This window comes from Nomascus leucogenys, chromosome 9 (assembly GCF_006542625.1).
Source record: "Nomascus leucogenys isolate Asia chromosome 9, Asia_NLE_v1, whole genome shotgun sequence".
In the NCBI taxonomy this organism is placed as follows: domain Eukaryota; kingdom Metazoa; phylum Chordata; class Mammalia; order Primates; family Hylobatidae; genus Nomascus; species Nomascus leucogenys.
In genome coordinates this window covers 12,761,358-12,777,098 of record NC_044389.1, presented here as the reverse complement: position 1 = coordinate 12,777,098, position 15,741 = coordinate 12,761,358, and the positions used below count along the sequence as shown (strand labels likewise).

Sequence of the window (15,741 nt, the reverse complement as noted above, 5' to 3'; positions counted from 1 at the left end):
CAGCAGCAGCAGGAAGACTCCAGCCACATGGGGCTTCAAGGCCAAGGTGGAGTCAAAAGAGACAATCTGGCTGGGAACAGTGGCTTACCCCTGTAATCCCAGCACTTTGGGAGGCCAAGGCAGGAGGATCACTTGAGCCCAGGAGTTGGAGACCAGCTTGGGTAACATGACAAAACCCTGTCTCTACACAAAATACAAAATTTAGCAGGGCATGGTGGTGTGTGCCTGTAGTCTCAGCTACCTGGGAGGCTGAGGTGGGAGGATCACCTGAGCCCAGGAGGTCAAAGCTGCAGTGAGCTGTGATTGTGCCTCTGCACTCCAGCCTGGCTGACGGAGAGAGACCTTGTCTCAAGCAAACAAACAACAGCAACCCCGTCTCTACTAAAAATACAAAAATTAGCCTGGTGTGGTGGCAGGTGCCTGTAGTCCCAGCTCCTTGGGAGGCTGAAGCAGGAGAATCGCTTGAACCCAGGAGGTGGAGGTTGTAGTAAGCTGAGATCGCGCCACTGTACTCCAACCTGGGCAACAGAGCGAGACTCTGTCTCAAAAAAACAAAACAAAACAAAAAAACCAAAACCCAAAAAACAAAAACAAAACAAACAAACAAAAAACAAAACAAAACGAAAACAAACAAAAAGAGTCAATCTGAACACAAATGGCTTTTAGAGAACTCTCATTGTTCCTGTCCTGGACAGGATTCATTCAGAAAATGGCATGGGCCTGAGCTAGCCGGGTGACAGAGGGCTGTGGGGGTCCCACATGCGGAGCTGGCATGAAGGTTGAGGTTAATGCTGACATCAGGGGTACCCAGCAACTGAACTGGGGTGGGAACGGCAGGAGATGTGACCGGAGAAGACACGAGGGCCTGATAAAGGGTCTCAACCCTGTGCTGATGGGTGGGGACTTTCTCCTTTGGGCAGGGGAAGCCTGTCACTGTCACTTCCCTTGCTTAGTTTTTAAGCAAGGGAACTGACAGCCTTAGATCTCTATTTTAGAAAGATTAAACTGGTTGCGATGTGGTGGCTGACTGGAAGAGGGGGTGGGCAGGAAGCAGGGAGGCCAGATAGAAGGTGGGTCCAGGTATGAGGTGATGCTGGTTCTAGCTGAGGGAGTGGCCATGAGTTTGCAGAGGAGCAGGGTGGATGTGAAGACCAGAGAGAGGCTGTAGCTAATGCTTTCCTGAGGGTAAGACTAGTGCAGGTGTAAGACTGCGTACTCAGGGAGGACTTTGGTTATTTGGATGCTTGTAGGAGGGCGCATTCTGCTAGAAGGAGACTACAGTATTTGCTAAATCCTTGACATACCCAGCTCACAGAAGATGAAGAAAGGGCTGAGAAGGGAAGAGGGAGGGAGGGAATAAGCACTGATCATAGGGCAGGCGTGCACAACTTCACTGACTCCTCACATTTCTCCCATTCTACAGCAGAGGACTGAGGCTCTGCTTCTTTGCCTGAAGTCACACAGCTGGAGTGCAGCAGGCCAGAAGTCACCCCTGCACCTGGACTCCACTCCTAACAGCTCACTGGGATGTGGTTGGCGTATCCCTCAATTGAGACCTCAGGGGGCACAGCATGTGCTCAAGCAGCTTGTGCTCTGGACAGAGGAGAGCAGATTTCAGAATGCCCATGGACAGGCAGGCTGCCAGAGTGACAGGGACACTGTTCCTGTGCTCTGGTGCTGGGTGTACTCACGTGGGGGGCGAAGCCACCTCCACCTCATCTCACCTGTCCCAATCCCCAGCTGCCTTCCCAAGTCCCACCCAGAAACCAGCTTGGAGTGAATAACAGGCTGGACCATTAGGCTTTGTGCAGATTTTCTTCAAACAGAATGACCAAGGTGCAGCCCAAAGCAGCCAGGACTGTCGGGATGACTTTATTTAACCAGGACACCGTGTGCATGCCCTCTGGCCCGTTCCAGGCCTTGGTTCTGGACTCAGAATTGGTTAGAATTAGTCTTCAGTTTAAATGCTGTAAAGTGAGAATAATCGTTGTTCCTTCTTCATTTGGTGAACGGGGCCAGTAGGTGAGATAGGGCCTGCCAAGGGCCCAAACAGGGTTTATCTCGAAGAGCACTGAATACCAGGGGTCTGAATTCTTAGTGTAATGCTGAGTGGCTGCTCACGGAGCACTTAAATCAGGGAAAAGTTCTTCTCTGCTGCCATCTAGTGGCATTTTGGGAATAACACGTGCGTGAAGGTCCGCAGAAGCTCCTGTTTCCAGGCTTCTGGGCCAATAACCAAAGAACGTGTTGCACTTGGGGCCGTGCCCTGGCTGCCATCACCTGTGTACTGGAAACTGCCCACTGGCATATGGACTCATGAGGCAAGACCTGCCACAGGGCCTGGCACATCCTGCACGGACCACCTTCCCACCTGGCTCTGATCTGCGGATGTTTTGGAGTCAACAGTGTGCTTAGAGAGCCTCTTAAGTCACCACATCTTTGGGGAGAGGGGCACAAACCAAAGATTTATTTTGCAAGTGAAAGGGGCAGCCCAGGAGACCCAGAAAAAAGGAGGCAAGGCTGAGAGCAGAAAGCCTGCATAAAGGAAGACCACAGAGAGGCCTGCAGGAGCCAGATGGCAGCCCCCAGGGAAAACCCAGGAGGCAGGCTGTAGAGTGATCCTGGGCCCAGCCTCAAAGCTGGGACTGGAGGGGCCTTAGGGACTCAATTCCAGGTGCAGCATTTGCAGGAGCTGCTGAACACCAGGCCGGTCGGGCAGCTCTGCTGGAACAGCCGCCCCCCTGCACAGCTGTAGAAGCTGGACCGTTCCCGAGGATTGGGATAGAGCCCATCAGCTTTGCCCTGGCAGAACGTGTCTTGTCCAGGGCTGGGGCCATGCTCAGGTTCAGAGGGCTGACCTGGTGTTGGAACTTCAAGCTCTGGGGTGCCTGAAGGCACGTATGGAAGACCTGGGAAGACAGTGAAGATTCAACCAAGGCTCCCCCCAAGAGATCCCAAACCCACAGGCAGAGCACACAGGCAGCAACCATTGGCTGGCAGCAGCCCAGCACCACATGCCCTACAGACTGAGTATAGCCAGATACCCCAGGCAGAGAACAGCCAGACAACAGCCATACCTATAGCTGAAGCACAGTGCCACAGACAACACCTGGCTACACATGTGACAGGCAGTTAAGGCTTTACCCATCTGCAAGCACAACCATATACTGCTGAGGGCAGGTGGGGGTGCCATGGTGCAGGCTAAGGGGAGGCTTTCTCCCAGATAAGAGAGGAACAAGGTGCTGCTCCCAGTCTGGGGGCCCTCTGGAGGGAAGCCACGGTTACAACAACCCTGGGCAGGCATTGCTACAACGAGGAAGAGAAAGAGCGCAAAAAGGAAAATTGTTTTGACAGTTTCCTTAGCTCCCGTGGGTGCATGAAGCTTGGGAAATTACAGTATTGGGGCAAAGTCATTTCCTCAGAAGGACCCAGGACCTACAGTTCATTGGATGCATGGAGCTGTGTTCGTACCCCACCTCTAAATTCTGCCACTGGCCCCGGGCCCCTTACTTACTCAGTTCCCGCTGCAGTGTCTGGATGAGGGGGTATCGGCCCTGGTTGCAGGAGAAGCTGGCAAAGTCGTCTAAGTCCAGTGCCCAGACCATGGCCCCGCCCAGTCCCTTCTGCTTCAGATAGCTGACCTGTGCAGGGAGGGGATGCAGTGGAGGAGCCTGGGGAAGCCCGGCCCGGCCAGCACCACAGCCTGGCTACCTCATCTGGACAGGGTCCTTTTTTCTCCAGCAGCCTCAGGCCTGTGAGTGGCTGTATAGGTTCTGGAGACAGCCCTGGGCTGGGAGCCTGGATGCTGAGTCCTCATGCTGCTGGGACATCAGTTATTTTGCAGTCTCCTTGTCTTAACATAAGCATGACCTGGGGTGGGGTGGGTGCAGCCGGGAGGAATAGTGTCAGATATGTGCACCTCCCTAAGTGGGAACCCTTCACAGCTTGGTCATGTGTGGGCTGAGCTGCTTTATCTAAGGGTATTGTATGCTGGTCAAGGTAAGTCCAGTTACCACAGGGAACAACTCAGATTTCCAAAAGATCTCAATCAAGGCTTGCTTCTCTGTCTTCATGTCTTTGTCTTCCCTGAGAGCCATCTTCCCTCCACCAGATTCCTGAGGCTTCCTGAGGGTATGACTGTGTGTTCCCTCAGAGTGGGATTCTCTGTTCTCTAACCCTGCCAGGGGGCCATGGTGCTTGATCCCTTGCTGGCCCCAGCCTCCCTTTCACCTAACTCCCTTCCTCTACCTGCCCTGCTTGGGGGTCCAGCTATGTGGGCCTACACTTTGTTCTGAGTCCAGCCTCTACTTTCTCCACACCTGTGTCTTTGCTTGTACAGTTGCCTGCTCCCTCACCCCTAAGAATGGCCACTTTCTATGCTTTAGGACTTATCTGAAATACCCTTCCACCATGACCCCTTCTCCCATCTCCCCAGCCAGGATCGTGCCCCCCTGCAATTCTCCACCTCTAGAACCTGCCGCTGTCAGCCACACAAGATAGTTGATGTGGGATGTACAGATAAACTAGTGAAGCATCCGTCTTCAGGAGCTAACAGTTTCACAGGGGAAAGTGGCATGAAACCAGGTAAATGCACTAACTCTTCAGGCCACCAATGTTGGGCAGGAGAAGGGGGTCCTATAAGTAAAGCAAAAGGTCTGTAATTTGGACATGCACCAGGTATTGCCAATGGGCTGAATAAAGCTATATGTCTCACCATGTGTATTTCTCCTCTTCATATGTCTGTAGAATTTGTATGGTATTTAATAAAATAGAAATACTTTCCAGAGTGCTACTAAATGTAGAGCAATGTTTTGTCATTTTGTCTTTTCTGAGTCAATAGGTAGTAAAGGTACAAAATACTATCACGTGGAGATTTATGAAATGTTAGGACATTTAAAGGAGACTCACCCTTGAGGTCCTGAACTGTCCTCATTCCATGTCATTGACAGGACTTGTTCACTAGGACCACCCCTCTGCCAGCAGAGCTGGGCCTCACCTTGGTTTTGAAGCTCTCCACATCATCAAAGCCCACCCACTGGTTGTCCCGGAAGATGTAGGGCACCTCCTGGTCCTTGATTCTCTGTTTGGTGGCCCCCTTCCAGGAGCAGACCTGTGGGAGCAGAAGGCAGCACTGGGGAGGAGGAGGGAGGCTCTTGCAGGCACCTTCCCTTCCTCACCAGGAGGAGCCTAGAGATTGGAAAATTCCTGTCTGAGGAAGCCTGGAGAATCAGGAGGTTCTTTGCAGTGACCTAGAATGCTGGACTCAGCTTGAGGCACCTTGGCTTAAGGGTAAATTCAAGATGGCATAGATGGGATGGGATTTACCTGGCCAGAATTCTCTGCACCTGGCATCCTTATTCAGAAACGGTGGGAGAAGGAAAACTCTGCTCTCTCAGGCACCCCCTGACCCCTACAATACCCAGGGTGGTTATGGGTTTTCCTACCTCATAGTAGGCCAGCATGCCTCCTTCCTTGGTGAAGGGGCCGGGAGTGCCAGACCCTGTGGCTGGGGCCCCCACTCTGGTGTCTGATGAGGAGGCCAGGGTGAAGGAGCGTCCGTAGGTAGGCATGCCAAGAATCAGCTTGCTGGCAGGGGTCCCCTTCTGCAGCCACAGTTGCACAGCAGCATCCTGGTGGCGAAAGAGGACAGGGTTAATTTTCTCAGCCCTCAGCCTGGTTCTGATTATCTAAGTCTGGCGGATCCAGAGGCAGAGCTAGGAGGGCAGGAGCTCCTCAGCTGGAGCTCCGCGGGCCTTCGTTAGGATTCCAGCCCCACCTTCTTTAGAGCCTGCCTTAGACCTGTGACCCCAGTGAAGAAGCTGCATGGCATGATAACCAGAGAGCATGGGCTTCGGACGCAGACAACCATTCACTGAACGAATGTGTACTGATGGCCCACTGTGTGCCAGGCGTTGTCCATGGTGCTTCAGACACATCAGTGAGCAAGGCAGACACAGATCCCTGCCTTACCCAGCAGCTTATTTAACCTCACTGAGCCTTGGTGTTCTGTCTGTAACATGGAAATAAGGAAAATATCCATCTCTTAGGGCATTGTGAGAATTAAAGGTTATAATGCATGTAAAAGGTCAGCACAACGCAATAAAGGGTCGCTATGGTCATCATCGTTATCATGATTGTTGTCTTAGTTTTACCCTGAGTACAAAAGCAGGGAATTGGGCCTGCTTTATTTATCTCTATATCCCCAGTGCCTAGAATGACACCTGATGCTCAGATAGAACAAAGGCTTCCTCACCCACCTCTGAATAAGGCCTTCCCCCGATTATGTATTACTTGATGTAACACCCCCAGGCCTGTGAGGGGAGAAGGTTCCCAATACAAATACGATAAATTAATGAATAATGAAGCCTCATTCCTTAAGCCAAGAGTATGGTTCACTTTCCCCCAGAAGCTGCCCTAGTTTTGTCAGGTCTAGTTACTCTGAGCCCACTTAGCACTTAGGTAAAGAACAACTTTCACTACATTTATTTAAATATATTTCTTTTTGTCCATCTATACAACTTATCTTTGATCAGACTGGTGCTTTCTGAAGGCAGAAGTCAAGGCTTCTCTTGATCTGTTATAGCACTTTTGTGCAAGTTGGGAAAAGTCACCCCTCTGGCTAGAAGCAATCCCCGGGCACACTGTGTGGTGAGTAGAAGGCCTCTTTGTAGGAATAGGATGGCCTCCATTCCTTGGTAGATTCAAGGTACATGGTGTGGAAAGCAGGGTGCTGGAGGGACTCCAACCCCACTCACCTCTCAGCTAAATTTCTTTCTGTGTCTCCCCACTGGTGCAGGGATACAGCTTCCTCCAAAACTCACACAGTCTTCCAGACGGGGATGGAGAGGCCAGGCTCAGTGTGAAATGTGGGTGCCTGGCTCACTGGCTCAAAGAGGTGCTCTTTATTCATGAAAGAGCCAGAAAATCAAAGATGTCCCACTCCATCTGACATACAGAGATGTGGGCTTTCCAGAAGTAAAAAGCATTTTAATTTAGGGCTTTTTCTTTGTTGTTTGGTTTTGCTTGTTTTAAGAAAGAAAAATAATATAGTTATTATAAGCCCTCTCTGCAGGGTTTTATAAACCCTCTCTATATTTTAAGATATAGAGAGGGCTTATAAAAAGGATCTAGGCTGGGCATGTTGGCTTGTGCCTATAATTCCAACACTTTGGGAGGCTGAGCCAGGAGGATTGCTTGAGGGCAGGAGTTTGAGACCATCCTGGGCAATATAGCAAGACTCCATCTCTACAAACTTAAAAAAAATTAGCTGGTCATAGTGATCCCAGTTACTCAGGAGGCTGGGGCAGGAGGATCGCTTAAGTCCAGGAGGATGAAGCTGCAGTGAGCTATGATCACGCCACTGCATACCCCTCTTGGTGACAGAGCAAGACTCTGTCTCTTAAGAATAAATAAATAAAATTAAAAAAATTAAAAGTGTCTTGACTGCTCAATGAGGAAAAGTTAGGAAACCCCAACCTACCCTAGTCTAAAAACCAAGCCTGCCCTTTGCAGGTGCTGGGGGTACTTCCACCCTGAGTGACATCCGTGGAGATGTTATCAACTTGGGAAAGCTCCTACCCCTGAAAGCACCTTCCAGAAGGTCAACCAGTGTGACCATGGAGCACGAGTCTGCCCACTCTCTTGAAAGAAATGGAGTGGGGGCGTGTGAGGGAAGCAGCAGGCCTGCTGGCTGGAGACTCAAGCTCAAAGTGGGCTTCCCCACTGGTCACTTGTTTGTCATCAAATTGATTTGCTGTGTCTACCATTAGCCAAGATGCTCCACAGAAGTGAGGTTTCCTCTCAGCAGGGGTGTAGACCAGGAAAATAGAACAAAACGAGCAAGCAAAGAAACAAAAAAGTTTCTGGTTTCTCAGTGCCCTGTGTTTTTTTTCCCATGAGGGCCTCGGGGTTCAAAAGAAGCCACTAAACAGGGCCTGTTGGACAGGGGAGTCCTGCCTCAGCCCTCCGGCCACACGTACCACATTGAGGCTGGCTGCTGCACCACTCTCCTCTTGCCTCTTGTAGAGGGGGCTGTTATGTCCCGTGACCTTCTCCCAAGAGCCATGGAAGTCGTAGGCCATAAGGCTGACAAAATCCAGGTTCCTGCAGGAGGCATGGAAGAGGAGGTGAGGAACAAGGGATTGGGGGTGGGGGTAGCCCTTCTTTCTCACTCCTACCCCCTCAGTGCATGGCCCAGGGAGGAACCACTGGGGTCAGAGGCAAAGGTGGCAGGCTCACCTGGCTCTGCAGAAGGTGACGCAGACAGCAGTCCCAGCCAGTCCCCTTATGGAGGCCATTCTCATTCTCATTCAAACTTGTCACCCTCACCCCACTGTCCCCTCAGCACCCCCAGACCCTCCCTCTTCCACTCAAGAAACCTCCTGCTACATTGCTATCCCGGAGGGAACTCTAGCTCAGGGTTTCTCCCACTTCAGTGTGCACACGGATCGCCTGGGAATCTCATTAAAATGAAGGTTCTTCTTCAGAAGGCCTGGGCTGGGGCCTGAGAGTCCATAATTCTAATGAGCACCTGGTTTTAATGAGGGCTGCGAGTCCACATGCTGTACTTTGAGGAGCAAGGACCCAGAAAACCCATTTTCTTGAAGACAATGGCTTCACTACCCTCTCAGAGGAATTTTCACCTTAAGAATGAGTTCCCAAGGAAGAGGGCAGAGATCCAAAATGAAGGATCTGGAACAGGGCAGCAGCGGACACTAAGCAAAGCCTTTCTGGATGTGTCTTGGTTTTACCCTGAGTACAAAAGCAGGGAATTGTCTGCTTTTGTTTTGGTGTAAGGATGGGACTTTCCAAATGCCTTGTAGCTGAACACCTGCTCTACCCATGGGAAAGCTCAGTCTGCCCTTGGCCTCTCTTCCCTCAGAGAGCACAGCTCCAAGCCATCTGCCTGAGACTCACTGGGTGATTTTGTCCACTTCGTATCCAGCATCCACATAGGTCCGCCCAGCTGGAACCGCTGCACTCAGAAGAAGGCGTTCCTTCCCTGAGGTCTGGGCTTCCTGCTGGAAGGCATTGGCCAAGTCCTGTGGGAGTGGAGCTCAGAGTCAACACAGGGGCGCGCACCAGGCAGGCAGCCCCTGTGAGCCCCAGGTAGATGTTCACTCGTAGAAGTCTGAGAGCTGGCCACAGGGCTGATCTGTGCCACGCAGATACGTGAAGCAGCTGGCTCTGGGGGCAGAGCAGCCCCCACATGTGCTGTGGGGGCTTCAGCTCTGGGTCCCTGCACAGACTGGTGATCCCCGCCCCGCCCAGCCATACCTGTACCAGGGCTGTGAAGCGCTCCTTGTCTACGGCAGGGCTCCCCCGGCTTCCTGGGTACTCCCAGTCAAGGTCAAGGCCGTCAAAGCTGTATTTCCGCAGAAACCTGATGGCTGAGTTGACAAAGGTCTGACGGTTGTTGGCCGTGGCTACCATATCTGTGAACCTGTGAGGTGATGAAGGGGAGTAAGGGCCAGCCTTGGACCAGACAGCAGGCCACTCTTACTCAGAAGCAGGCGAGAAAACACTCAGGACAGTGCGTCTCTGTGTCTGGGCTGGGAGGGGCACTGGGAGGGTTGCTTCAGAGGCTGCAGGGATATTTGCTGGTGAGTTATGGTCCGGGTTGAGGAAAGGGGACCATCCAGAGCGCTTTCTACCCCCAAACATCGACATCACCAGGGGCACATGGACACCCTAGGAGCCTTTCCCAAAATTCCCTCCAGAGGCTTCCTCCAAGCCCCTGAATTGTCCCACCCCATATCAGAACTAGTTGACACCCTCAGAATGGAGGTTTAAAAAGAAAAGGAATTAGTTTCTCTAATTCCTCTTGTGAGGTTTTTCTTTAAGTAGGATTTTTCTCTAATTAGAATTTCTCTAATTCCTTTACTAAGGTTAGTAAAGACCTGGGGAGCCCACTGTTTTAGTTTCCTGGCAGGTTAACCTGGTCATCTTTCTTCTAACTCACACCTGTAGAGTGCTTTGTGTTTTTATTACTATTACTAGTCCAGAGTTCGTCAAAATCCCCAAGCTGCCCCAAGAACCACCTCTCCACATCTTCCTTCCTTAGTGGGAAGTCCCTGAACTTCTTGGGGGTCTCAAGTTCTTTACAGATTGATCCTGTTTTATTTTTATTAATTTAGTCTGAGGACACCAAGCTAAAAACTCCTGCATTTCAATAAACAATCTGTATATAAGCATTATTTTGGAAGATGAGTAATCACTTTCGTCAGATTCCCAAAAGGGTTCATGATCCAAAAAAGTTTTAGAAAGACTGTTTAGAGCTTTGGGAGCCCTATATTCTGGATTTTCTAGAAAACACCAAGTTTCAAATACTCCATTCCATTATCTCCATAAATCATTAAAAAAATGTCCCCCAAATGCCAATACTTTGGCATCCAGGCTCAATCTCACAGATTACGTTTTACACTCGGAAGTGGAATAAACATTCTTTCTGGGACAAGATACCCAATTTCTGAACTCAGAAAACACAGACACTGCATGTTGTCAGGATTAGATGGGACCCTCCCTCTTCTCATTTCATGGGAGACGAGACTGAGGCCCGGAGAGGTCTGAGCCCTCTGCTGTGTTTAGACCTATGCTTCTGGCAAGACCGGAGCTGAAACAGCCTGGAGCGAAGCTCACTGTGCTGCCCTCATGCTGGGGTGCAAGAACCCAGAAGGAAATTCAGCCCTCAGAGTTCAACTCCTCTCCCCTTTCCCCTGACCACACCTCAGCCTGGCCTGATTCCCTGACCAGGGCTCCCTCTGGCCAGTGCACCAGGTTCCCATCCAGGAGCTTTACCACACAGGTGACCGAAGTCAACTAACTTCTGAGTGCCGAAATTCCAGCCTCCGATGGCTAACAGGGTCTTCAGCTTGGGATTCCTGGGAAAGACAGGAGACACAGCAGGATTTACTCTGCCAGCTCCCAGGGCTCCCTGGCAGGGATGTTACAGTGGGGAGGAGCAATAAGGGTGGGGATGTGTCAAAGTGTCTATGTGCAGAGACTGTATTAAGCATTCTGGGGACAGTGTAGATTGGAAAAGGGAAGTCACATTCCTGACTCGCAGAACCACCTGTCTAACTGGGGAGACACCACTGTGTGGGCTCAGGAAGCAAGGATTGGGGCAGATTCTCAAGAGGCTTTGTGAAGGCGCCCAGAACACTGGAGCTGAAGGGTGGATCAATTTCATAATGAGGAAGGGGCTTCATGGGAGACAGAAAGAGTCTCACAATCCTGATCCCACTTACACCTAAACTGGAAGGGCCCTTTAGGATCCCCTAAGCAAACCCTACCTCTTTCATTAAGCACAGGAGAGCCCAGAGAGGTGATACAACTTGCCCAAAGCCACACAGTGGGTCTGTGGCAGGGTCTTAGTGCTGGAGAGGTGTCTGGCTCTGGGAAGAGGTTATCTGTCCCCCCACCACATCCCGCCCACCCTGCTCCTCTGCTTTGGCTCACATCTTCTTCAGGCCATTGAACTCCTGGTACAGAGTCTCGTCATTCCACTCAATGGTGCTCAGCTGGTGGTTGGTCATGCCAGCGAAGGCGTAGATGAGGTGGGTGCAAAGGCTGGGGTCCACGTCCTTGGGCAGGAAGCGAGCCTCCCCCTGTCTGTACTGGGCCCAGTTGGTGAAGTAGCAGACCAGTTTTGCAGCACAGCCTGGCCCGTTGGAGTAAAGAAAAGAGATAGTTGTCAGCAGGGCCTTCTGGGGACTGGTCACCCTCCATCTGGGGCAGGCAATGTCCTTGGTCCTCCCCTTTCTACACCTGGAGTCAGTGGAGGGACCCGACAGGCAGAAATGGCATTTGCTTTTGTGTGGGTGGAGCCTGGCAGTTGGGAAAGCATTTTCAGAGGCCAGACATGGGATCCTCAGAACATGAGTGGGCAGGACCATCATCTTCCAAGCCTTGTTTTCCTGGGAAGCAAGTTGAGTCTCACGAGCTTGGGGTCTGTCCTCAACAGCACGGCTGCTAAGAGGGCAGAGCAGCAGTGCTGCGATCCAAGTCTCTTGACTCCTTGACATCCTTGAAAGTTGCTAGTCTCAGAGTCCGAGCTCCCAGGATCAGGGTCTGGCAGGCAGGTCTCCCTACCGCCAGTTAGGGTCTCCCCTCCAGGCCCCGAAACCTGACAGAAGGTAGCCCCAGGCAGCCCCAACATGAGGCCTAGAGGGAATTAGACATGGCATGCTCATCTGCAGAAGGCAGGCAGGCAGAACTTTCAAAAACGGTTTGGAATACCTCAGAATACTTCATTAAAATGCAAACAGATAAGTAGCAGAGAGGAGGCCCCAGTTACAGGCCTGGGTTTATGTTTCTTTAGTCTTGCATTAAAGCCATTTGCATTTGCTTGTTATCCCTCATAGATAATCTATGTTTATCAATATCACTGCTGAGATTCTAATAAAAGCTAATTTTATCTAGGAGAAGGCATCTTGTCTCTAAGTACTCCACACACTGTAGGGTAATTGTCTCTAGAGTACCCTATAGTGTGTGAAAAGACTTTGCAAGGGGTGGGATGGTCACTTCCCAGTGAGGGCTCAGTGGTGATGACCCCCACTGAGGTCAGCCCTGTGCATGGTTGACCAGGACACCAGGAAGCAAGAATGCTAGTCTTCATTCCAGCATCTGCCAAAAATAGACTTTAGGTCCATCTCATCTTCAATCCCGGCCCCATCTGACAATGACTGTGTGGTCTATTGGGTCTCTTCCAGTCTCTCAATCTATGATGGTGTGGTTTGTATGAGCCAACATTTTACGCCAAGATCTTGATGGAGCAGTGAGTTCGGACTGGAGCGTGTCTGTGGCTGGTGTCTAGAACCTGGGACTTCCCTTTGCCCCAGCAGGGTCTCTCTGTACCCCCTCCAATGTCCACATGGACAGGGATTGGGCGAAGAACAGGAGGGGTGCAAAGTGTCTATAGGAGAGTTTTGGGAAGAGACTGCTCAGGCAGGCCTCAACTAGAACCCAAGAGCATGGAGGGCTGACCCTGGGCATACACGTGGCCCCAGAGTGGTCACTGTCTCTAACCAGAGGTCACCTAGGAGCTTGCTCGTGGGGTGTAGCCTGCAAGGATACAGGAGAATTGGTGAACTCCCCAAAGCAAAAGAGAGGAAGGAGGGGATGAACCCAGAAAACTCATCCCCCAGGCCATGTAGGAAGGAGCCAGGAAGCTCTTTTTCTATCATGTCATGCTGTCTCATATCAAATATTGTTATGAATTTCTGTACTATAGAGAAAATAAAGTGCAGTGGTTAACAGCAGGGACTCTGGCATGTCAGTGTCTGGGTCGAAATCCCAACTTTGCAACTTACTTGCTGTGTGACTCAGCTTCCTCCTGTGTGAAAGGGGGAGGCCATTGGACCTTCCACAGTGTGTGTCACAGGCCCCCGTGTGGGCTAAAGTTAATACATGTAAAACACTTAGAGGAACGCTGCAGGGAAGAAGTTCTGTTCTAGGTGCTTCGCGTATATTAACCCTTAGTCCACACAAAGTCCTACTATTATTACTATACTGCAGAAAGCCCAGAAATAGCCTGGACTAAAGCTTTTTGAGAAATCTCCCACCTCTCATCTTCCTCATGTTTGCTGTTTCTGTGTCCCTGGCTGTTCCCTCCTATGAGGCTGAGAGGGAAATGTACCTCCAATGCCACAGCCCAGCGTGAGAGGCACAGTCACAAGACAAGGTCTGAGAGGCCAGCATTCTCAGGCCGGCCACTGATGCCCAGGGAATGCGGTGGGACAAGAGGGGGACCAGGAGTCTGAGTTGCTGAAGATCCCCCAAGGTCTCTTTTCCATTTGACACACCAAGGAGCTCCCTCCTGCCTCTCTCAAGCTCCACATCTGATCAATTCAACAGATGAAAAGCAAGTGTGTTGTCCTCACAGAGCTAAGGGGCTGGGGATGCTGAGCCAGATGAGACTTAGGGTCCTTATCTGCAGCAACTTGGAGTCTGGTGTGGAGAGACATCTAAGCCAATAATGAGAGGCAGTGCGAAATGTACTGTAAAACACACAGGTGCTGCAAGAGCACAGAGCGCAGAGGAGGGAGCCAGCAACCCCAGGAAGGGAAAGCCCTGAAAGAGGCTGATGCGCAAGCTGGCCCCACAGATGTGCAGGAGCTCAGCTAGTGGATAAGGAGGCAAAAGCCTTCCTGGGAGGGCTGGTAGTGGATGGGGACATTTGCAGGGGTCTGAGCTTTGGAAGAGAGTCCCCACTGAAATCTGGAGCTCTTGAGGAGGTCTGGCAGGGAAGGTGTTTTGGGACATTAAGCAGAGCCCAGGGAAGGGGCTGAGGCAGTCAAGAGCTAACTCCAAAAAAGAGGCCACTTACCCCATGGGATCATCAGCAGGACCATGAAACCTGGAGCAACACAAGAGAGAAGGCCAGGGTTATGCTGCCATTCTCACCTTCCCAGGCCCCACAGCTTACGGAAGCACAGGAGGTGGTCAGGGAGGGCTGATTTCATACAAATGAAGCTTTCTCCTTTCAGAAGGGACCCAGGAGGGCACTGTGCCCATCCCTTCATGCAGGCCAGACCATGGGAGTCTCTTCCTGGCCTGGGTTGGTCCTAGAAGCTGATGGAAAGTTTCGTGGGCTGAGGCTGCCCCCTCTCTATACCTCAGTAAAGGGCAGCGTGGATTCAGGAAGATTGTGGAAAAGCTGCTGACTTGTGAGTTATTCAGAGAGATAGCTTCTCTTTCAGAACAAGAAACAAGCCTGTTCTCGGGCTAGAAAGAATCAATCTGGAAGGGCTGCATGGGGAGAGTTCATCTCCTGGGGAGGGCCTGTGCCTCTGCTCCCATTGCTTATGGCTTCCTGTTGCCTTTCTGCTACCTGGCTCTGGCGGGCATCCACAGCCTTGGAGACCTAGGGCCTGACGGGACTCCTTCGAAGAGATCTCTTTCACCTGGTGACCTTGGACTTCTCTGTCAACCTAATAGAACCTCCACGAAAATTTGCAAGGATGCCCAGGATCTTGGCCCCAGGCTGCCCTCTTGCAGGACAGACAATATGAGGTTGGAGAAGAGGCTCTTGGCAGTGGGCGCTTCTTGGATAAGGCCAACAGGAGGGACCTAAGAACACGGGAAAGACACAAAGACCCAGTGCAGGGGCCTCATTGACTCTGGGCTTTCAGGACAGAAAGAGGAAAGTCAAGTCATCTTCAGCCTGTTGAGAAAAGCCTTCCCTTGCAACACGAAGTCTCTTGGGCTGAAAGAGCCTAAGGGGGAGCCCACAGGAAAGGTAATCAAGGGACTGCGAGCCAGGAGGCATGGAGAGGGATAAAATGACCCTCTGAAGTTCTCTGGAGTCCTCCTGTTTCCTCGCAAAGGGTAGCAAGGGGTCCCTGGACATCCACATCCCCACCTCCCCACAGCTCCCGAGACCCAGCCCACTATCCGACAGCTCACCTGCCCAGGCCACAGGCCGCACCATAATGCAGCTCAGCAGCAGGCTGCAGCCCATACAAACCAGCTTTCCAGGTCCTGCTCTGCTTTTATCTGGCCACCCTGTCCCACCCCAGCCAGGAGTGTTGCAATCAGGGGCACTAGGGGGAGGGGGGGTGGGAGCAGGGTGGGGAGGGGTAAGATGTCAAGTAGCATGAATTGGGCAAACTTGACACAATGGCCTTTAGCAATTCTTGCTTTTCTGGAACAATCAGAGGGTGACTCTTAGTGTTGCCAAACAGAGGAAAGCGGGAAGTGGCCCTGAACCTTCTGATGGATGAGCATGACCCTGACTTTCTT

General features: G+C 51.5%; 1 protein-coding gene across 3 annotated transcripts; it reads right to left on the bottom strand.

The window, feature by feature from the left end:
• Positions 1-1,856: 1,856 nt before the first annotated feature.
• CHIT1 (chitinase 1) lies at positions 1,857-15,520 on the bottom strand. Of its 3 annotated transcripts, XR_001114645.2 has the most exons (12): positions 15,406-15,520; positions 14,327-14,356; positions 11,458-11,659; positions 10,824-10,880; positions 9,277-9,442; positions 8,917-9,041; positions 7,980-8,103; positions 5,445-5,630; positions 4,997-5,110; positions 3,515-3,641; positions 3,078-3,148; positions 1,857-2,909 (listed from the first exon to the last, which is right to left on the bottom strand). XR_001114645.2 is itself a non-coding variant. In XM_003264579.2 (11 exons), exons 1-11 carry the CDS (start codon positions 15,458-15,460, stop codon positions 2,665-2,667), a joined length of 1,431 nt encoding a protein of 476 aa, XP_003264627.1. In that variant the 5' UTR covers positions 15,461-15,520; the 3' UTR covers positions 1,857-2,664. The 3 variants fall into 3 exon arrangements, 2 of the variants coding, with proteins under 2 accessions (XP_003264627.1, XP_004088975.1); XM_003264579.2 differs by lacking the exon at positions 3,078-3,148; XM_004088927.2 differs by lacking the exons at positions 3,078-3,148; positions 10,824-10,880 and having other exon boundaries at positions 15,406-15,491.
• Between the last annotated feature and the right edge of the window lie 221 nt (positions 15,521-15,741).

Bases quoted from the DNA above. Each gene is read 5' to 3' on its own strand.
- CHIT1 (XM_003264579.2), bottom strand. From the start codon at position 15,460: ATGGGCTGCAGCCTGCTGCTGAGCTGCATTATGGTGCGGCCTGTGGCC. The intron at 10,881-11,457 runs GTGAGCCAAAGC...TGTCTTTCCCAG, and splicing joins TTCAATGGCCTGAAGAAGAT to GAATCCCAAGCTGAAGACCC. The intron at 5,631-7,979 runs GTACGTGTGGCC...TTTCGCCACCAG, and splicing joins CAGCAGCCAGCCTCAATGTG to GATGCTGCTGTGCAACTGTG.